We start from the raw sequence: 23,479 nt of genomic DNA, 5'->3' as shown, positions 1-23,479 counted from the left end.
AAATATGCCTAACAGCTTGCAAAAAATAACTACTCTTCCTCTCTAAAATATAAAATCACCTCCAACCTTGTGATTAAAGTAAAGAAGACAACTTGGACAAATATTGTAAAATCAATCAACTCTCAAAAATGAAGTCTAGAAGTACTTGGGAAATATCTGTCCTTGGGCAAGAAAGATTTTATTGATTATAAATACAATGTTTATTGGTCCTGTAACTGAGATACACTTATTATATGGATCATACTAGAGCGTTGAAGAGAATTAATTTGAATTAAATAAATTAAAGGGGAACAAGCTTTTGAATTAATTTCATTATGCTGCTTTCACAAGTCTGAGTCACACTGGATCCATAATGTAGAATGATCACTTCAATTATTTCAAAACTAAAGCAAATATTGAAGTTTGAAGTAAGGACTGATGTTACCTCATTACAGAATTTTAAAGGTGTTCTTTGTATAATATAAAATTCAAGTTCATCTTTTAAGCTGCATCTGGTTTTCAAAATGTATTTTAAATGATTCTCTTAGGTTGGCAATGCTGATGCCCAGTTTTTCCTTATAAACTCAGGTGGTAGTTATATATTGATTCAGTGAACAGAACTGAAAGTAGAGTGAGATATAGCTTCTTCCTGGACATGCCCATTTTGTTACATCACATTAGAGATGACAAGGACACAAATCTTACGTGGCATGATGCCCTGGTCCACTAGTTGTTCTCTCGTCCTCCTTTGTTGCAGCCTCAGCTGGAGCACTGTGAAAAGGAAATAATCACCATTGGAGTCTATTGGCAACTGTCGCATCCAACTTATGAAGTTCCAGAGGTAATACACCTAAGTTTTATTAAACATCTTCTATTTCATAATTGAATAAGGATACTACCTGGCACCAACTTGTAAAAAGAAAATCAATTTGTGATTTCTGCCTGTTTGATGAACTCTGAAGTTCTCTCAGCATATTTTTTTAATCTTAATTTGATGAACAAAGCTAAGTATTTGTTGTTTAAACACAATCACATAGTACTCAGCAAATAAAAATAGTTGGCTTATACATTAAGACTTGTTAATAAAAAAGTCTTATTTGTAGAAATGAAAATATGAGATTTTTTGACATGCCTTAGTTTTTTCTTTTAAACAAGTTAATAGCAAAAATTTATTTTAAGGAAAGACTGACTTATTTGGAGGGACTTACTCCATCTGGAACAAATTTTAAACAGCTTTAATGAAGGCTAACTGCATAATAAAAATTAGTCCTATGAGATATTACTAACGACCCAAAGGAAAATTTCTAAATTAAGAGCTTAAAGTTTAATAATCTTTGCACAAACACCGTACCTTATTCTACAAATTCTAAGAAAGTCACAAATCAACTTATACCTTATCATTTTAATAAAAAAGAGTAAATAAATAAATCATTAGAACTGGTAGAGAATGAGGTATATGTCACAAAATGTGGAAATCCAGTTTGCCAAATTTAATCAAAAATAATTTTTTCCCCAGATTTCCCAAGGAGTTTCCTTTCATAGCATCTCTATATTTTTATCTGGAAAATGAGCCAATTTCAAAAAAGAGGAATATATGAAATAATTCTGAAAAATATTTTCCTTGGTTTACCTCACACTCAATTTTAAGTTTCCAGTTTGATTTTTCTTGCAAACCATGGATGAAAACCAAGTTTAGGATTATTAAGAGTCTCCTTAAGGGTTGCCAATATGCAAAAAAGAAAAATTTACCTATATGTATTTCTTAAATGGTAGGGAAGGAAGACCGAATTTTCTAGCAAGAGGGTGACGGCTGGAACAAGTGGCTGGCTTGGACGACTCTCTCAGCCAGGTTCAAATGCAACGCACATGATGGCTCCCACGTGCAATAACCCCCAGGGCCCATGGCCCTCATATCCTTTGCTTTATGCTTGCTCTTGTGCTGACTGCAGAGCAGAGCACAATCTTAGTTATACTTCAAAAAGAGTCTAGACTATAAAATGGCTTTGAAACATATTTTCTTACTCATTGCTAGATATGAATGTCATCCTTTATTAAATAACTGATTTTTTTTTTTTGCTTCTTTTGGGGGTCATAAGATCAAAAAGCCTCACTCACATCCCATTTAGAACTGAAGCAATTAACATAAGATTCTACTACACAGAGCAAAAGACAAATTTAATGAGTCAAAAAAAATATATGCACGTTTCTCACATTAAAATGTTTTGTGATACTTTGAATCAATTATGCTCTAACATAAAGATCTTTTCCCTGATAACGTACAGTTTATTGAGGATAGTATGTTCTCATTGTACTTTACCAGGAACAAAAATAACCAAGGAGATGACCTGTGGATCTGAGAGCACCCAAATGCCTGCATTTTCTAACATTCTTCTATGAATGCTAAAATTAATGCTTGTCTGAAATTAAGGTGGTCATATCTAAGAGGCAGAATCCCAAGAGAAGGAATACTGAGAGGAGAAAAGGGTCAGAACAAGCTCCAGTTCAAAGGCTGACACTGCTGGAACACGATGGTCCATGTCTGTTGGAGAACCGCTAGCAGTAGCAGTTCTCCTTTCTCCTGAGGGAGTCCTCGAAGAAAGGAGTAAAACAGAAAGGGTAATGAAAACATCAACAGCCCTCTCCTTTGGTTTAAAACAAACAAACAACAAAGCACCATACTTGTGAGACAAATGTATTGAATGCAATACATATTTTGGGCAATGGCATCTTGGAACGATGGATACATTTGCAACAACTTGATTTGCAAATCAACACTGATGACAACAGCTTGTTAGTCTTGAAGCGTCTCCTGATTGTACATTGGTCAGCTGCCCTCATGCACCTCGACAGCAGCCCTATCAGCTCTATCATCTTTGATAGAAAGCACACTTTCAGGTTGACATGCGGAGCTATCTGCTACCACGAGGGTATACAAAATGAATGCATGTCACTAATCACCAATAGTTAAAATGAAACAAAAACGAAACACGAACCGTTTGTGTTTTCCATCCAGTTTTCTACATGGCAAAACAAATGAACAATCTTACTTATGTGCTACTTCCCGAAGGTAGGAGAATAATCTTCCCAATCGATGCTCTCATCATTGCCTATATAATTTTCCCAAGAAGCAATATCATCACACTGCAAGTATTACTCATAGCAGTTGTGGCAGGCAGCCTTCCCCAGGCATGTTCATTTATTAAGAGTCTATGTATCAGGTGCCTCTCAGTGACTGCAATGCACGTATGGGATACATGGGCAAGAGCAGCAGCAGCTGTGAATGGAAGGTCTGTTTTTAAGCAAAGAACATGAATGCAAGAGGAGGCAAATAACTAGTTATGATGTTAAGACTGTTGATTACCTAGCTTGATTTAGTTTTCATCTATACCAGGTAGGTGGGCAGTACTGGACACACTATATTGAATATGAGGCACAATGCCCTTCCCGAGTCGGGTACATTGCCACTTTTGGGTCAATGTTGAAACATAATTATAGTATTTATTCATATTAAATAAAACCAGTCACTCACAAGTTGATAGAGACTCTTCTAAGAACAACTAATGGTTATAAAAAGTACCAATCAAATGGGTATAGGGTCATAATTTTGGAAAATATCAAACTTCCTTTTAGTACTTCCTACTCATCAAATTAGTAAAAGAGTTAACACAATAAATGACACCGATACCTGCACCTTACAGGCAGAATGTCCAAGGCCAGGCAGAACAAGGCTTGGATGGTGTAGACAGCTTAACTGTCCGGCACCACTGGAAAACTGGAGTTGGGCAGAATTTGGCAGTGCTTATTCAGGGCTGTGAAGGTAAGAGACCCTGAAAATAGAGGACCTGACACTAGTGATGATCAGAGAGGCATTTGTGGTTGTGGGATCAAGACCCCCCTTTCTCAAGTTTCTCTGGGACAATTATGAATTAAGCCTGGAGAACTCTTCTTCTCTTCGAAGCCTCCACACTCATGTCCGCATGGAGGGAGGGAAGGCCCAGATCACTGAATGCTACTGGGCCTGTCGCACGGTTGTAGTTCTTAAGACCAATGAATAAACTGGTATGCTGGCTGATCTCTGGAGAACCTGACATTCTCTGCATGTGTTGACAAGAGTACATTTCTGTAGCCACAAACAGAAGACTAGACACCAGTCCGGTACTGCTGTCCTGTGGCGGCAGTGGGTGTCGTGGTACAGCGACCTAAGAAGTCAGTCTCCCTGGTGCTGGCCTCATGTCTGAAAATTGAACCAAGAGCACTCTCCCTCTGGTGCCTAGTTGAGCATGATAAATGTGCTATTGGGCTGACATCATAGCTTCTATCTTATTAGTAAATTGACTAAAATTCAGTATCCTTCATTGCCATCTAACATAATACATACATAAGTAATTACATACAAGAAAAGAAAATATGTAAATCTACAATAGAATTCTCAGGGAGAAAAAAGTTCAAACACTCAGTGAGTGAGGGGCTACATCTTTCAGAAAACAAAGGACACAGTAATAATAGAGGTGAGATAAAATTCATTTTACAATTGCTCACAATGAATATTTTCAAAGAATGTCTTTATTTTTGAGAAATATAGAAACAAAACAATCCAACATATGGTTCTAAGAAGTCCTTAAATTTAAAATGGTTGGGTTTAAATCTGTTTGATTTTCTCAAAAGTGGGAGGGGGAAAGATATAAAAAATATACATATATCTCATTATACAGCTAGCATTGTATTCTCTGTGCAAAAACAGTTACCACAAGTTGAAATTCTATAACAGCTCTGTATTTCCTGATGACAAAACTCACAAGAGGTATGCAAAGGACCCCCATCAACAGAAGATGAGGTTATAAAGCCATTTGCTTATCACCTGTCACATCTTTCTTAACTAGCCTGAGTTCAAGGCTTTTATTTTTTATTACAAAAAAATCTTCTTACCTATTATAAGAGTGATAAATGCTCATTACACAAAATAAGGAAATATAAAAGAAGAGGAAGAAACTAAAAAAGAAAATCACCAATAATATCATCACCCAGAGGGACACACAACTACTGTTATCATATCAGTATATGTCCTCTGTCTCTTATCTAAGCATAATTTTTTATTATCTGCTTCTATATACTACCATCACACTGTACATACAATGATAAACATTCTTACTATTTCAGTAGCTACATAAGATCTTCTATTGGGTGGACATATCATAGTTTACTAAATATCCCCTATTGTTTATCACTTAGGTTGTTTCCAATTTTTGCAATTATAAATAATGCTATGGTGGAATTTTTGTGTATAAAGTTTATCACTTATTTCCAGTTATTTCCTTAATTCCTAGGAGGAATATCCCCATGTGGCACATACAAGGCATGGCCATAAAGTAAGGAGACTCATTTCTTTGAGTGCAAACCATCACCTTTGAAATTATAGTAGACATGTGGAACATGGATACAGACTACTTTATATCTGTCGCATTTAGAGAATAAGTTTAATTACTTATTGAATTTTTCCAAAGTGATGTCTTCTTATCACTGAGGGCTAACATTCATGGTTTCCTATCACATTTCAACACAGAGAAAAAATGCATATAATTTTGAAAATTCTACTTAGTGTTATTCTTTGTTACAACAGATAATAACATTGTGTCAACAGAAGTATTTTGAATTTGCTTTTTTTATACAAGAAAAATAAAAATTCAATTTTAACTACCATTCCAAAAAATGAAAGGTAGTTTATCCACTGGTAAAGGCGAAATGTCATTATTATTCAGCATCACTAACAGTTTAGATATTTAAAAGTATCTTCTTTTAGTTCCTTTCCCCTGCATCTTAAATGGTTTAAAGGGCTTTTAGAATAAAATTTTAGGATTAGTTTTCAATATAAAGAACGTTAAAATACAATAAGGTCTTTCACATAATACTTATACCCCACTTCAAAATTTCCAGCTGCTTTTTGAACCAAAATATATCCATTCTCTTTTGTTTCTATAAGTAGAATGTTTGAAATGTTTCTTTAATATGATGTAATTAAAGTGTCTTTTCACTCTGAAGAAAAATAAAACACATTATGCAGCATTTTAATAACGTATAGCAGTTTAGCATGAATTGAACAAGCCAAAACAAAGCACAGTTTGGGCCCAGGGGGCTGGCAAGGGGACATCTGAGGACTGTATATTACAAAAACAACGCAGAAATGACACTTTCTGGGAAGCAGTATGGCAGGCAGCCATGGTCTTGGAAATTCTTTATAAATAGCTAGTTTCAGCGATGGGGTATGAAGGAGGGTGGGCTGAGGAGGCGAGGGGAGATGAGCGGCTGTGTGCAAGTTAGAGAGAGGAGCCAATGTATGTTATTTAATTACAGGCCACTGGACAGAATAAACTACAGAATCACGAGGGGTGAAAAAAATCCAAAAACCTGAGCAGTCAGGTGCAGGCTGGGTAAACCAGAGGCAAAAGCAAAGATGGAAAACTAAAGAAGACTCTAGAATTGACTATGTATTGACTCTGAAGTCACTACTAGGCAAAAAAAAAAAAAAACCCAGACCTTGGTTTCAGTTTAATTTTTTCAAACAGATGTTTGAGTAGTTAAGAGAATGAAGTGGTTGGACTTTGGCAAAAATTTACTTTTGTTTAAATAGTGTTAAATTAGTGGCCTGATCCTATAAAAAAAAAGACAATTTAGCAAAGCCAACATTCTGGTGTTATCTTTTGAATTTAGACACAGGAGGGATTAAGCCGCCCAGTAACACTTAGAATCAGGAAGGCCGAGGGCCTCGTTCACTCCTGGGTTCCCGTGGTCCTCAGCAGCAGGGGAGCAGTAAGCTGCACATCTGCATTTGTTTACTCAGGTGAGGGCCAACGACATCTTCAGAGGATTTATACTGAAAGGGCAAAAGATCGATGAACTACTTTTCCTTTACTTTAAAAATAAATGTTTTAAAAGGTGGTGGTGGTTATTATTACTGCTACTACCACTATTATTACTTTAGATGCCTGGTGAAGATTACTACCTTTTTTTTCAAATATGAAAACATAAGGATTTTTTTTAAAGACTTTATTTTTTTTGAACAGTTTTAGGTTTACAACAAAATTGAGAGGGAGGTACAGAGATTTCCCATATACACTCTGCCCCCATATATGCAGAACCTACCCATTATCAACAGGATTCTTAAAAATGTAATTCCACAAAGATTCACGAATTTATAGTTCTTTGCTGTGAACGGTTTATTTTGCAGTCGAAGGGTAAGAAGTCACACCCCGAAGGGTTTCCTTCTGAGCCTGGGACTCAGAAATACACCACTATATGTACCACTAATACCTGTATTTAAAAATTCATGTTCTATAAATTTTTCTATTTATTTGTCAAAATTAAAAATGGCACATTCATATAAAAAAGGCAAGTGAAAGTCAGTCCCTTCCACCCTAGACGTCTTTCGTTCTCCACAAAGGTTACTGCTGTTAAATTTCTATGGCTCTGGAGAACGTCTCATGAATATTCTGGCAATATTAAATATAAAATATGCAAAGGAAATACATGGGTGGGATCACACTAGTCATGCAGTCTGGTAATTTATTTTAAAAAAAATAACATGAAATCCAGCTCATTCTTCTTCTTGTCTCTATTAATGGCTATATCTAACATATGGATGTATCAATTATATATACTTAAGTTTCTAGATTTTTTGCTATTATAAACAATGCTGCAATGATTATCCTCATTCATTTTTTGGCTCCTTTGATGTTATTTGTAGGTTAAATTTCTAATAACAGAACATGCATTTAAACTCTTGATAGGGCTACACTGCAATCCAATGGCCACACCAATCCATGTTCCCACTCACAGGAGAGTACTTTTCTGTTCATCCCTTCCCTAAAACGTACAGCATCATGTTTTAAGGTAACTTTAAATTAATTTCCTCTCACCTAAGACCACTGGCACTATCATGCCAAAATAATAGTAAAGTTTGGTATAACTAATAAGCAGTAAGGGACCAAAAGATATCAAAAGAATTAGTGAGGGTGATGGGGCGGGTTTCTGACTGAATGCAGAGATATTTACAGTGGTTGACAGAAGCTCAGGCTAAGCTTTCTCTTATAAACCACACATTTACATAGAAATTTGGTAGCATTTTTCTGATGCTTCAGGGTAGAAACTTCATTTTTTTTCTTCAACTCCAACACAGCTGAGAGATGTAATGCACAGATTTGAGATGTATTTAGAATAAAATCAAGAGTATGTGGTAAGGGACTAGATGTGTTTGAAGGAGAAAAATAACAAAGATGACTCCTGAGTGTCTGGCTTAAGCACTTGGATAGACCATTTACTGAGGCAAGTTGGCCAGTAGGGAGTTCAGTCTCGGACATTTTTGAATTGGAAGTGGGGATGTCAAAGTGACAAGTGGCAATATAGCTGAAGATTTCAGAAGGTAGGTCTAGGCAGGAGATAGAAATTTGGAAGTTGTCACTTATGCAGTTCCTGAAGCCATGGAATTTGCTGAGGCAGAGAATAGAGGAAGAGCAGGCAGAAGCAGCCCAGGACTCTTCTCTTAGGAAAGCCAAGGAGTAAAGGCCCATTTATAGGTGAGAAAGGGATGAAGATCCAACAAAGGAAATCAGAGGAAGCTGCCTACGGAGGAGGAACTGGAAGACGTTGCAAAAGCTTTTCTAGAAGGAGGTCATGACCAGCTGGGTCAAATGCTGTTTTAATACACAGAGGAGCTACTTTTGGATGGATGGAAGTCAGACTGGAGGAAGTTAAGGAGTAAAGTCGGGCAAGAGCGTGAATGACATTAATGGAAGCAATGCTTTCAAGATGTTGCCCACGAAGGGTGAGAGAGAAGGTGAAAAGCTTGAGGGGTGTGGAACTTCAAGCTGAAACATACTTGAAAAAGTTTATAACTGATGAAGAGCAAGAGAGGGGAGGGGAGGGGAGGAAGGGGGAAGCAGAGAATGGGAATGAATGGGAATGAGAACAAATGAGAGAATAAGAGGGGGCAGGTCCCTCGAAGGGGAGGGGATTCAGAGCATACAAGGACAGCCTTTGTTAAGAGACACTTCCTCCATCACAATAGGAGGGCAAGGAGCAAGGAGGACTGGACGGAGTTGCAGGTAGGTTTATAGATTTGGTCTGGGACATCCAGGGAGTTCCCAAATGATGGCTTTTATTTTCCCAGAGAAGGAGGAAGAAAGGTCATCTGTTGAAAGTGAGATGAATGAAGGAAAAGTTAGTTTTGAGGCCAGTGAAGGAGGTTTGAAACAATCATTGCAGACTGTGAAGAACAAGTTGAAAAGAGAAACATAGTTATTTATTACTGAAATGCTCCAACTCATAATGGCAACAGCTTGGGGGAGAGAATTAGTCAGCAACCTGGCAAATCACTCATTGGCTTTGAACTATATCATTTTTATCAGAGAAAAAGACCACAAGATACAAAATTAGAACACTTGGCAGTTCTTTCTAAAGCTCATTATATGAAATTTTAGTTAAGAACAGTTGCAGCCCAGCAATTCCACGTCTAGGTGAACTAAAAAGAATTGAAAACAGGTACTCACACACATACATGCACACACGTTTATAGCAGCACCATTCACAATAGCCAAAAGGTAGGAACAGCCCAAATGTCATGAACAGATGAATGAATAAAAAAATTGTGGTACATCCATACAATGGAATATTATTCAGCCACTGAAAGGCATGAAGTACTGCTATGTGCTACAATGCTGATGAGCCTGAAAAACATTATGCTAAGTGAAAGATGCAGCTTTGTACAAAGGTCATATATTATATGATTCCATATATGTGAAATATCCAGAATTGGTAAATCCACAGACACAGAGCTCAGATTGATGGTTCCAGGAACTGGGGGGAAAACGGCATTGGAATAACTGCTTAATGGCTACAGGGTTTTCTTTTGGGGTGATAAAAATGCTTTGGAACTAGGCAGAGGTGCGGTTGCACAACATTGTGATAACTTGCATACTTAGAGTTGTATAGAGTATATAACTGAGTTATTCCTTTCTAAGAAAGAGACTACTATGCCAAATTTAAGAATAAATCACCAAAAGGATTTTTTATGGACAGTGATTCTCACGGGGCAGAACCAATACTATTTCACTTTGTCGTATGAATTTGAGGCTCGGGTATTTTTAAATGATGTAGGTGGTAGAACAGAAGGCAAAAATCTGATTATGTTGTGTTGAAAGGTAAAAGAAGACTAAAAAGGGAAGGCTAAGGACAAAGTAGTAAAGAAGACCATGAAAAACTGGTAGATACTAATTTCTTTTCATCTCTACTTACAATTAATGTGACATTCATGCTGCACTGAAGAAGAGAAAAAGGACTTAAGTACTCTCATAGATGATAAAAAGTAGCAACGAAAGATTACAGACCTTTAGTTGTATTTTCAGGGGTCTAATTTGCCAATTATAAAATCAAGTTCTTCTTTAAGTAATTTTAAAAAATGGAATGCAAAGAGGCCAAAAATAAAATGGCAGTTTGTCCTATAAGAGCGGTGCTATTTGCACTGATTAAGCAAACTCCCAGCACCACTTCCTGTCTGGAGCGAAAGCAGAGTCACAATGTGCACGTGGATCTCAACCTCCGACGCTAAGGAGAGCAAACAGCACTGTGATGAGGAATTTTTATATTATGATTATTTTCCATTTAAAAAAGGAAGAGAACACCAAGTTAAGTAAAAAAAACCTGTGCAAATCAGTGTTTGAAAAAGTTAGGCCTCAGACTACGTAGGAAATACTGCCTATCATTCCAATATCAGAAAGTCTACTGCGTCCTTATGAAGTCGGCTGGGGCGGGGGGCATGCGGCAACAGGCAGGCGGTACAAACTGCAGAACTCTAAACCACTGACCCTCGCTGGTAAGGAGGTCACAGTCTACAAGGCGGCATTTACTCTCTATTAGGAATTAAAAAGCAAAAACGAAGTCCAAACGAAACTGCTAACGGTCCTGGCGAACACACTGTAGGTTCCCTGCATTAATCTGCAGCATGAGGTCAGGAAGACAGTGTTTTTAACACTCAGCCTTGGAAATTTACAGGCACTTTGATAACTCTGTGGTTGGCTGCTGCTTCTGTTACCATGGAAACTGACTGCTAAAAATGGGGCATGTTTCTTTAAACTGATCATACCTTCATACAAATTCCCTTCTCCTTTTTGTCAAAAGTTGAAATGAATTTAAAGGATGCTTCTCGTGGTATGACAACGTGATACAAAGCCAGGGAGCCTGGTACAGAATGGCAGGGATAACATTAGCCTGAGGCAGACACACAGGAAGATACAATACATATATACATTTAAAAAAATCTCGTTTGGTTAAAAAGCAGTGGAAATAATGTACGCGGTGGGATAAATGGAAGTATAACACAAATGACAGGCACTTCAAAAGCAAAATCATTGACCTAATTGCCTGATCACCAGCAACGTAAAAGGTTAAAACAATACTTGATTTGTTTTTTTCAGACAATTAATTTTTAATCTGTAGGATGGTGCTGGCTCTACACTCGAACTTCTAGGTTTCTCACCCTATATGGTTCCACAAGAAGATAATGTTTATTTTTTTATTTTGGGGGCAATCAGAAATTCTATATTCTACCACTTTACTAGAATTTTAGTGAGCAGCTACAGGGGCAGGTTAAAGTTCTTTCCTAATTCCTCTAACATGAGAAAATGCATGTCATAAAAAACATTCTGAAATATCTTAATGTAAATTCCTAAGCCAGGCTCTCTGAATAAAAGGACAATTAACAATGAAAAAGGAAAAAAGTGGAATATTATTTACCTCCAGTTTTTCTTAGAACAGTAAGCACAAGCTGCTCTCTAGATGTCACTTGATCCTGGCTCAATATATTGGTTTTTCTTCCTATTCTGTGGATTTAGAAATGAGGCTCGCTCACACACACACACACACACACACGCATATCTGTATACAGACATAGATATACCTACATACACACATGCACATGCCAATTTGCCCACCAAAACATAAAGAGAACTGAGAGCTGCCATAACTCGCATGCTCTCCTAACATGGAGGCAACTATGCATGCTGATGCAGATGAGAGGATGAGTTGCAGTTATGCAGGCCACTGGGGTGAGGGTAGGGTGGGGTGGGCAGGGAGAGGCATTCTGGGAGAGAACAGCAGTGGAGGGAGGGAGAAGTGTGACGTGTTTCTGAAGGCAGAGGCAGGGCCTCCCTCAACAAAGGGGGGCCAGCGTGGCTGGGGAGAAAGCTCTCTTTCCACCTGAGTCCAGACCCCTGTAAAGACTCTATCTGAGGAAGGAGACCTGGACAAGGGTGGTGGCCATGGGGAGACAGTGCTGTGGATAAACGAAATATCTCCAAGGCAGAATGAACAGATTTGGTAACAGGATGTGGTAATAGCTTATGAGGAGGACGTCAAGGAAGGTGTCAAGGATTACTCCCATTTAGGTTCCTAGGATGAGCCAGTGGGTGGACAGAGGTGCCATTAACTGAGACAGGGAATGCTGGAGGATCATGTTTCATGGGAAGAAGGAAGGGGGCCACTGGAGACATCAGGGATGTGGATGATCAGACAGGTCTGGAGCACAAGAGAGAGGCCTGGCCCTCTGTCTATAATCCTCACTCATTTGGACCAAAGCACATACGGGTTTCCTGTTATCTCTTTTATGTGTGTGCACATTTTAACTCCTATATTATGATTCAGTTTCTAGCTTTTTAGGCTGTGAGCTCCGTGAATCTTTTCAACCTCTTGCATGATGCTGTGTAGAAGCACTCAAATTTCTGCCAAATGTCTGGCCAGGTAGCATAGTGGTTAAGTTCTTGCACTCTGCTTCAGCGGCCTGGGGTTTGCGGGTTCGGATCCTGTGCGTGGACCTACACATTGCTCATCAAGTCATGCTGAGGGGGCATCCCACATACAAAAGAGAGGAAGATGGGCACAGATGTTAGCTCAGGACCAATCTTCCTCACCAAAAAATAAAAAAAATTAAAAATTAAAAAAATCTGCCAAATGAAACTATTTTTAATAAAAAATTCTATTATATAATTTCATCTCAAAAGTAGTATGTACTCATTTTTAAGAAACACTGAATCATATCTGGGAAGAAGAATCTTTTACTTTTTCCTTCATACCTGTATGTTATTTGAATTTATTATGGGCATATCTTACTCTTCATATTTATTTTTTTAAAACATTAATTTAGTGACACTTCACTTGTATAACACTTTCAATTATGTACAACATTGGCAGAAAACAAAGAAAAAATTCCCAGAGAAATAAAAATAGACATTGCAAAATTCACGTGCTTTACTTAAAGCAGGCTTTGTAAGTGTTCTTTATTTCAACTGTCTATTTGTCTGTTTCTCCCACTATGGCTCAACAAATTTTAGTTGAATCAGCAATAGAATCAGGATTCCACTTCACAGTTTGTTAATATGTTCCTTACTTTAAAGAAGATTAGAAGCAGCAAATTAGAAAAGGGAGAATTGCTGCATGTGGCAGCTGACAAAAATCAAACAATAAATAACAATTCTAGTAATCTATTAATGCTCCAGGGATCATTCTGTGCATTTTGGGTTATGTATTATATCTGAAGGTAATCATTCAAATTATATTCTGCTTCAGAAGCAGGGAGAGGTATAATACTCTTTAAACACTTGCCACATAATAATAATAATGTGTCTATGAGAGATGCAGGACACTGGGGGTGAGGTAAAAAATGATCCAAACAAAGATCCTATCTCCAAAAAATATTATGGTCTAATAGTGAAGATGGCACAATGGCCAAAGGGGAAATGCCGTGAAGAGATGCGGATCAAGTTATTGGGAATACACAGCAGAGAAGTTGCTATTTTTAGCTAACAGGATCAAGTGACTTTCTTTAGGAAAGAGCACAGGGACTAGGTTTTAAGAGATTCTGAGCTGCAGAGCTGGTGTGAGAGCAACATTTGGGAAAGACATGAAGGAGGAGTGTGGAGCAGCACTGTCCAGCAGAACTCTCTGCAGTGATGGAAACGTCTTATAATCGGCCCTGCTCAATACAGCAGCCACTAACCACGTGTGGCCACGGAGTAGCTGAACCGTGGCTCACGTGACCTAGGAGCTGAATTTTTAAAAACTTTATTTCATTTTAATTATTCTAAATTTAAATTTAAACAGCCATATGTGGCTAATGAACAGTGCAGGTAGAGTATGTATGAAATAATTTCCACCACTTAAAAAAGTTTTGGTGCTTTGATAAAGGTATTTACTTAATCTATTTTCCCCAGGTCAGATTACTCAGAATGTCTCTGACAAATGTGCATTTTTTTCATAAACAGATCTACCATAGCCACGTCCCAGTACACCACATTACTCTACTCCACTCTCTACTACGTAATCTGCCACAAAATTTCAGACTTTACTCAACTCTTATTAACCAGCCTGTGACAGAGTTGGGAATGCAGTCCCCTCAAATCTGTAACCCCCCACACACACTCATGATTGAGCCACACAATGAAAGGAGCCCAGATCCCCAAGTCACACTCGGAGGACAGCTGACCAGGATGGCTGTCTAATCCACCCTGGACTATGTTTTGAGCAAGAAATGCACTTTGATTGGTTAAAACACTGAGTTTGGGCGTTGTTGGTTAGAGCAGTTAGTCAAAGTAATTAATACTCAGCCCAGTTTTCCTTCTGCAGTATGTCATTTTCACCGTGAGAGAGCTCTGTATACTGAACACTGACTTTTCTTTTTCAAATCCATTGGCTACCATTTTGTCTTTGATGAACACAGGCTATACCTAGCTGGTAGCAATGGTATTATGATTCATGATCTCAATAACAACTCATGTTAAACCACTTATCTGAATTAAATCATCTCAATTTACTTGATTTTCTCTCAAAATTTGTTAATTATTAATTCTTAAGCTGGCAAGTCAGTGATCTGTAATATCCTTCTTCAGTTGTAGAACCAGAAATTGAATTTAATCTGTTGAACATTAATAGAAAATGATCTGTTTTGTGAATAAGTCAAAAGGTGAGATTCCCTATTGTTGGTTTGACAAAAGAGACTAGTCTAAGGAAAATTCCCTATTTTGAATTTGATCAGAATTCATGACATTTGTTGCTATTCTCATCAGGGCAGAAAATAATCAAATTCTTCAACTACACACATGGGTTGGTATTTATCAAAAGTTTCTAGAAGCATTGAGAAAGCTGTGAGGTGATATTGCTTTATTATCCACACAGTCCTCTGGTACTGAGGACAACCATGCACAGGCGGCCGGCACCTGGAGCATTTTCCTCTCAAATTTTCTTGTTAAGGCGTCACAGAAACTTTTGAAACCTCTGACTATTTGGTTACAAAGTCTGCTTTTACCCTGAATAATAATTTCAGCTAACTAGCACTGTCAACACTAACAGGAGTTCTCAAACATCCCAGGATAAGGAAGAACGGAGCAAGTGCTTGAGAGGCAGAGTGGCCGCCAGCCCCTCACAGTGGACGCACGTCCGAACCCCCAGAGCCTAAGCTGCGCTGTGGGAGCAGGACCAGAGGGACCAGAACTATCCTTCCTGCAGACCTGGAAACATGATTCAGACTTTCAAAAAACCCCCAGAGGTTCTTCTTTTAAGCAAACAAACAAATACGAAAACCAACTTTGCCAAAAATGAGTAGAAAACCAAACACTGTTCATGTGAAATATAATAAATATTTTAAATTAGTGTCCCTTAACCCATGAGGCATAGACCATTAGACATTACTAATAGTCAGTCATAGATTTGTCTCTTTTGACAAAACAGCAGAGGATCTAATTAGACCCCAGGGCGTTTTAGTGTTTGAACAACGGCTGCCATATCAATCAACTTTCAAGGATTAATAAAACTGAGGTTTGGCCCAAGACCTAAAAGCAGGCAAGGCTCAGCAGCAGCTCGTCCCAATGTCATATTCTCCAAGGCTAATAGCTGACCGTTGGTGTTCATGTGCAGGCAGTGACTGTGACACACTGAATTCCAGGCTTTCAAGCCTCCATAGGAACCGAGCAATTTTCATATTACTCCAAACAAAAAAGCAGCTTTCTGCAAAATTTCTCTTCCTATTTTTTCTGTTCTAATTCAACCCAGATCTAATGCTCTTTCAACGTCACTACCTTTGAGGCAACAGATCACCCTTGATATCTCTCTGTTTTTACCCTCAGCCCTATCTCTAGCAGAAAAAGAGTAGAGATACAGTCTGTTGAGATATAAAGCAAAACCCAGTTCACTGCAACTGCAGTGAGACAGATGGATTTTATCATCCAATCATATCTGTGAAATGTTTTAAATATGAAAGTTCTCTCCCCTTATCTCTTTATACTTATGAATTTACATGACAGTAATATACAGAATACTTCTCTTTTGTCGATATACAGGATTTTAAAAATTAAATTTTCAATAGAAGGAAAACATAACAGAGGGTTAAAAAATAATAAGAAGGATGACAAACTGGCATTAAACCAAGCATCTCATAAAAACACTATGAAATATGTATTGTTTGCCCTCATTGTACAAATGAGGAAATGAAGGCTCAGAGCAGTGAATTTGTGCAGGGTCACAAAGCTGGAAAATACTGTGCCTGGGATTTGATTCCAAGTATACCTCACTTGGGAGTCCAAGCTCTCACTCTTTTGACATTATACCATTGCACATGTGTAAAGTGAAAGCATGGTCACGATTGTCAGGGAAAGAATCTGCACATTACGCAATCATCTTGACTTGACTTTGCTGTTCCTGTTGATAATTCTCCTACCCTCTTATATTTTTAATCTTTTCTTTCTATGCTCCTTTATCATACTCTGCTGTTACAACATCTTTTTATTTCTCCTATTCCATTTTCCTCTACTTTTCCAGTTTTTCAAGTAGCACAAAAATTGTTTTAAATGTATGGCATTAATATGAGCTTCATACTTGAACTTGACTTAAATGATGCATAGATAATCTTTTTAAGTTAACAATTTAAAAAATTGGAGTTCCCCTCAGTACGTCTCCAGAACGTGTCCTAAAAACTCCACTGGCACTGATTCTGTAAGAACCTACACCAAGGCTTGCTGTGCACAAGTAGAGGCCACCCCATTGTTTGGTTCCCGGCAACAGCTATTTATACTTCATTGTGTGTCGTTTGTTTCAATCTAGATGTTTTTTCTACTCATACTCAAAACTAGTTCAACTCTAGCAAGTCCAACGATTGTTTCTTATTATCTTTTAAATCTGTAACAATCTATCATCACATTCTCATATTCTAAATGTCTGACAGAAATATCCTTTTGGAAGAAGCTCAAGCTGCTCCTTAGGCAGATAACTCTACATTTACTCTCTGGGTCTCTGTAAGATGAGTGAGAGCGAGTGGAGAGGTAAGGGGGCGGCTGATGGCAGGAGCTGAAAGCAGATAAAATGAAAAGGGGTTATGGGGGGGGGATCCTCCCAAAGAATGCTAGAAAATCAATTTTCAAATTAAACAAGTATCGAAGGGGGTGACCTTCATATCTCAAATTTAGGAAAAACATATTCTCTGAAGATCCTGAATTTCTTAAATCATGGCCCTTGATCTCCAGCTGCTATAGTAAAGCACCCACGCTGGTCCTGCCGCACTTCACTATGCCAGGACAGAGGACAGCAATGCCCAAACCTTTGGCCATTTTCTTAAATCAATCAGTGATGGACCTGTGCAGTGGCCACTAACAATAATTGACAGCATTCTTAAGCTTATTCTTTGCTTTGTTAAAAAAATCACAAAACTATGCAGTGTGCTTTTAAAAACTGTAAAACAAAATAAAATGATGCAGTGTGTATTATAACCAATTAAACCAATCATTTAAAGACTAAGAAAGAGCCAGCTACCTTCCTGGTTTTAAACAATACAAACCATAAACATTAACTGGAGAAAATTAATTTTCCTGGAATTATGTTCATAGACCTAAAAGAAACAGTGTTTTGAATAATATTGAAAAGGAAATGGCCTCTCCTAAGGTGGGAGGGGGGCAAAAAAACTGGAGAACATGAGAAAATCTACAAAACGAACCTAGAAGGATTTTCCTGAAATGAAGACTGGCTTTGCAAGTCCCTTTCCTGTATTAATTATTGCAAAATGCCTAGCGGTCTATCAGTTAATGAATCGTTAGAAAGAGCTACCAAGAACAGCACTGAGCTTTCATTTCAGAGAACTTAGAACGTGTAAGGACGTCAGTGAACAGAGAGAGCAGACACACGGCATGGTAAGCAGACAGACACGCTCAGCCTGGCTGACGGCAATATGAATTTGGCAGTTTTGCCCCTGTCCACAGACAAACTGACCTTCCTTGAGACTTTTCTGGTTGCTCCCCTCAAGGCATTCCTTTTCTTTTAAAGGTTCCAAATCCCCAGCAGTTAAAATCTCTGGGAAGCCCTGTTGCTGCTTCTTGGAGCTATCGATCATGGTGAGAGGCTTCTGGAGACAGGCAGCATCAAGCAGGAGAAAAGCTCAAATAGCCGAACAGCAGAGGCCGGCGCGCTCAGAACGCTCTGGTCCCTGGGTCCTGGGCGCCTCCTCACAATACCCCAATCACTGGGCAATCACGTCTTTAAGCAGCTGAAGGCAGCCATTACCCTTTAGTTCCCAGCTTGACCTGCAATACACTCATGCTGCAGGAAGCCCTAAACTCTCCCACATTGGGAGGCAGAGCCACGGAGGCACGATGCTGAAATCCCACCCCTTTTCCCAGCCAGCCCCCTTTCGCTTGCCATTCCAGCTTCCCCCGCGCCGGGTACTTCAATCTGCAGTTTGATGGTCCGAATCATCTGACAAACACTGAGTCAAGCAGTTAAAAATAAATCCTCTAGTTGTTAAAAGAGAAGACTTTGCTGATACCTAAGAAGACAAATTGCTGCCTGTGGTCTCTCTCCCCCTCTCTATAAACACAGCCGCAGGCTGTGGAAATACTTTCTATCAGCCAGACAAGCACATTCATTACTCATTAAGTTCTCCAGCTAAACAAATGGCAGTCTAGGGCATCCGAAGGAAGCGGGTCTTATCTCAGCAGAGGCACCACACTGAATAAACATGCTACCAGCATATCTGGATAAAAACAGAGGCATTTCACTACCAAAGTTCTTTTATGGTGTGCTTTTATGCTGCGTCCGGCCCTCCCTGGCAAAGCCAGAGCTCTTTGTAATAGGGAAATGTACTGTAATTGCAGCTTTCTGCCTTCGCCAATTCAGACCAGAGCAGCAGTTTTCCTTTGAGCCACTAGTCGGCTTTTCAAGAGAGTTAACATCGCCATGATTGTTCTAAGGAAAAATCTCCTCCCACGTATTAAAAGCAGAGACACCGAGAGCTTATATTTCATAACAGATTCAACCAGCGACCAGCCCAAGTTTAATTTCACATGAATTACCAACAATGGGTACAGCTCCTGCAAGTCACAGACTGCTGCCCACTAGACACAAGGCACGCTGCTCGAAGGAAACCTGTAGGTACGGCGATTGCAGGCAAACGTGGAGATGAGCCTGTTTTCACATACACCAAACATATTCTATCATCTATAGCTGTAACCAAAAGAATCTGATTTTTTTTTTTTAATGGTTCAAAGTATGCTTTGCAAAGAGCTCCCATAAAGCTCACTGGAGGTTTTAAGAGCAGTGGAGTGAATCCTCTTCCATGAGAGATCTATTTTGTTCACTTTTTTCTAACCAACATCTAGCAGAGTGCCTGGAATATTAGGAGTTCTCAATAAATACTTGTTGCATGACTGAGTGAATGCATTAAAGCAGAAGATAGTGCGACAGGAAAAAGTCTTTTGATAACACCCAGAGTTCTAAAGAAGTCCTAGATCAATGACCAAGAGTGACTAATTTTAGATGAACAATTTTCTCTTTAAAAGAAAATATACACATACATTTTGAATGTGCATCTGACATGATCCTTCTGTGGGATAAAGAAAGGATTACATTTTTATAGCCAGAAAAATCAATATTCGCTTCAATATTTAAACACAGATGGGAACTAGACAAAGATTCTGTTCTTTGTCCCTGGTTCCAAGGCTGGTGTGCACTAAACCCGTGCTGTGCTAGAAAGATAGCTATCTACCCTTCTCCAGCGTCTCTTGAGAATGGGATTACACAACACATGACATGCTTCCTGTCGACTGGCATTCCTTCTGAAGCAATTTAAGCCCATCGTTGGTAGTCTAGACCTCTGCAGGAACAAGCAGCAACAAGCTTATCACACTTCTCAAAAACGTCCTCAAAAGCTCTGCTACTATTTCTAATCCTAACGCCTTTATCCTTCTAAATTCACTGTTCTGCACCTTTAAAGGAGTAAGAAAATAACCATCATTGTTTTAGGACATTCTTCAGGTCAGTCACTTTATTAGAAGTTTTGTGAAGTTTATCTCAGTTAACCCCCCAACAGCCCTTTATGGTTGCTATGATGATTTGTACATTATAGACATTTCAAGGTGAAGACCAAAGTCACTGAGCGTCTAAGTGGCAGGTCTGGAATTTAACCAGTCTTAGTTCTCCAAAGGCCAAGTCTTTTTCTATTGCATTACAATGCCTGCCGTCTTCTAGAATATGCTCCATTTCCAGGCTTTAGTTTGATCTTGGGACAGGTTTAACAGCAGAGGCCATAAATTTTATAGCCTCCTAGTAATTCTACTCCTAGTGAGGGAGAAGGAAGCCAATATAATCATACTAGGGTTCTTTTATGAAAGCATTAACTTTTCCTGAAATAGTAACAGCAGCAGCCAACTTTAGTGCTCCCAAGGCGCCACAGTCTAAGTGTTTTTCATGTATTATCTCATTTATCCTGTTGACAGACCTGTGAGTTCAACAGTATTATCCCGATTTACAGATGAGAAAACTGAGGCTAGAGAGATCAAATACCTTGTCAGAGGTCACACATAAGCGGTGGCCAGGATTCCAAACAGGCGGCTTGGCTCCAGGGCCTCCATTCTTAATTACTTTGCAAAAAGAACAGCAAAAACAATAAACTCCAACATTCTCTTTTTCAGGAGGTTGTTTTTAAAATCCTGCCCAACTGCTTTTAGGCCACAAGTTTAGAAACTGAGTACATACACAGCTATACCGGCCACTTTAAAATTCTTTACGGCTTTGTGTGTGTGTGTGTGTGTGTGTTGAGTGGGTTAAAAAATAAAACAATTCTCTTTTAAAGATCCTCTGTAAGCTTATTATTCTTGTATCTGATAAACATCAAAAATCGCAATAAGGAAACACACTGTCCTGCTGTAAGTTTATATAAAAAGTCTTGTCTCTATAGTTTTGAAAGGAAACAATAACTTTAGTGGTGAATATGCCTCAAAGAACATTTATTTTGCTATTTTTAAAAATTTGAAATAATTTCAAATTCACAGAGCTTTTTTTCCCTGAACCATCTGTGAGTAAGCTCTGACATGATACCTCTTTACCCTAAATGCTCTGGTGTGTAATTCCTACAAACAAGGATATAACCCATATAACCACAAAATAGCCATCAACATAAGGAAATTAACAAGGATATACCACTACTGTCTAATCCACAGACTCTATTCAAGTGCCACCAATTCTCCCAACAATACCCTTTATAGCGAAAGGATCCAAACCAGGATCATATATGGCATTGAGTTATCAAGTCTCTTTAGTTTTCTTCCATCTTAAATAGTTCCTCCGTCTTTCCTGACTTTTCTTTCCTTGAATTTTGAAGTTCAGAGGCCGGTTATTTTGTAGTATTACCCTCCATCTGAGTTTGTCTGATGTGGCTCTGTGACTAGATTCAGGTTTTGGCAGGAATACCACAGAAGTAATGATGCATTCTTTGCATCCTGTCAGGTGGTGCACAAATTCAATTTGTCTCATAACTGATGACGTTTATCTTGATTAATTACGACCGTACTGGCTAGGTTTCCTCAATGTAAAGTTAGCTTTCTTCTTTGTAATTAAGTATTTTGTTGGGCTGAATTACTCATTACTATGATGATTGCCAAATGGTGATTTTGAAAATTCTGTCATTCCTTCTCCATTTATTAGTGGCACATCCTACTGTAAGAAAAAGAATTCTCTTTATCTGGTTTATGTTATCAATTTATATCAGCATGGACTCATGGATTCCTATTTTATTCAATGAATTATAACATGCTCCTATCAGTATGTATTTTGATGCTCAAATTATTCCAGATTTGGCTAGTGGGAGTCCCTTCAAGCTGGCTTCAGTTTCTTATTGTCATGACCCCATCATTCTTTGAGCACTTTCTTGCATTCTGACACAAGATGTTCCAAACTCATCTTTTAGTTTTCCTGCTCTGTTGAGAAAGCAAGGTCCGAATGCTAGGTGTACTCATTACTATTAGGGTGTCACTGTTCCAAGGTCTTCTCCACAGACAGAGTTAAGGAACATGCCTGTGCGTTTATACACACACACACACATATTTGCGTCTCTCTATATTAATAGATGTAAGTATCGATCTGTATTTAAGTATGTACATATATGTTTATTCATATAAATTGACAACCATTAGTTCAATTCCAATCCATGCCATAGGTATTCTCATTTCCTCTCTTTTCTGTGTTTGTAACCCCCTTCTCCTACAGTGAGAATCTTGCCTCCTCCCATGGTCTCTGCCACCCCCTCATGGATACCCTGTTCACACATTACTGTCACTGCTGTAGCCAAACTGTAGGCAGACGTCTCCTCCCCCGACACGGGCTCTGAAGCCCTCCTCTGGACTGCTGCCCCCACTTTCAGGGCAGCTGCCTTGCTCAGCCCCACATACTGTCTTTTGGATTGAACTCGGGACAGAGGAGGGAGGAGACCTGCCTTCTCTCCGAGTAAGAGAAGCCCACAGTTGTCACACGAACTGCTTTCCGGTAGGTCTGCCCGTGTCCTTATGGTATGTGCCACATCATCTTCAGTGTCATTTGGCTCTATCGTCATGAGTAACATTTAATTTCAAATGATAGGCGATTAAAGTCACTTTGGCTAAGATAAATCTGCTTCCACAGTGTTTGTGTGTACACACACTCAAAAGAGCTGTTTTAGTGTGAAAGAGAGTACCATAAATCAAGTCAGTTTTCCCACTATCCCAAGCGCAGTTATTTAATAAGCGTGAGAAAAACTGCATGACTTGGAGACTAGGACCATCCGAGAAAGGCTTCAGGGAATCAGAACAGAAACAAACACGGCTCAAGGGACCTACGCGAAAACTTGGCAGAGTCAATACATGCTTACAAAACTACTGATAAAAAAGATTATCGTTGTGATGATGCTCTACTTCAAGAAGGAAAAATCTGAGAACATTGCCAGCTGAGCAATGTTTCACCAATGTAAAAACATTCAAAAGTAATGAAGAAAATAATTAGTAACAATGCATGGAGATTGCTAAATATTGAGCCTTCTCTTGTAGAGAAGACAAGAATGCAACTTCTCTTGTAGCATTCTTTTTTTTTTTTTTTTTTTGAGGAAGATTAGCCCTGAGCTAACTACTGCCAATCCTCCTCTTTTTGCTGAGGAAGACTGGCCCTGAGCTAACAT

At 38.7% G+C, this 23,479-nt stretch overlaps 1 protein-coding gene across 5 annotated transcripts in view; it reads right to left on the bottom strand.

Moving 5' to 3' along the window:
- Positions 1 to 23,479, bottom strand: part of MRTFB (myocardin related transcription factor B) — a 175,871-nt gene that overhangs the window by 51,151 nt on the left and 101,241 nt on the right. For 4 of the 5 annotated variants that reach the window (XM_046668660.1, XM_046668659.1, XM_046668663.1 and 1 more), the window contains exon 3: positions 685 to 750. In XM_046668660.1, coding sequence (XP_046524616.1) covers positions 685 to 750 — 66 coding nt within the window. Of the gene's footprint in view, positions 1 to 684; positions 751 to 18,270; positions 18,606 to 23,479 lie in introns of those variants that run through there. The other variant, XM_046668662.1, reaches the window with a different exon arrangement.

The sequence above is a fragment of the Equus quagga genome, chromosome 7, assembly GCF_021613505.1.
Source record: "Equus quagga isolate Etosha38 chromosome 7, UCLA_HA_Equagga_1.0, whole genome shotgun sequence".
Taxonomy (NCBI): domain Eukaryota; kingdom Metazoa; phylum Chordata; class Mammalia; order Perissodactyla; family Equidae; genus Equus; species Equus quagga.
Note: the sequence above shows the minus strand (reverse complement) of the source record. Positions and strands in the feature narration are given on the sequence as shown.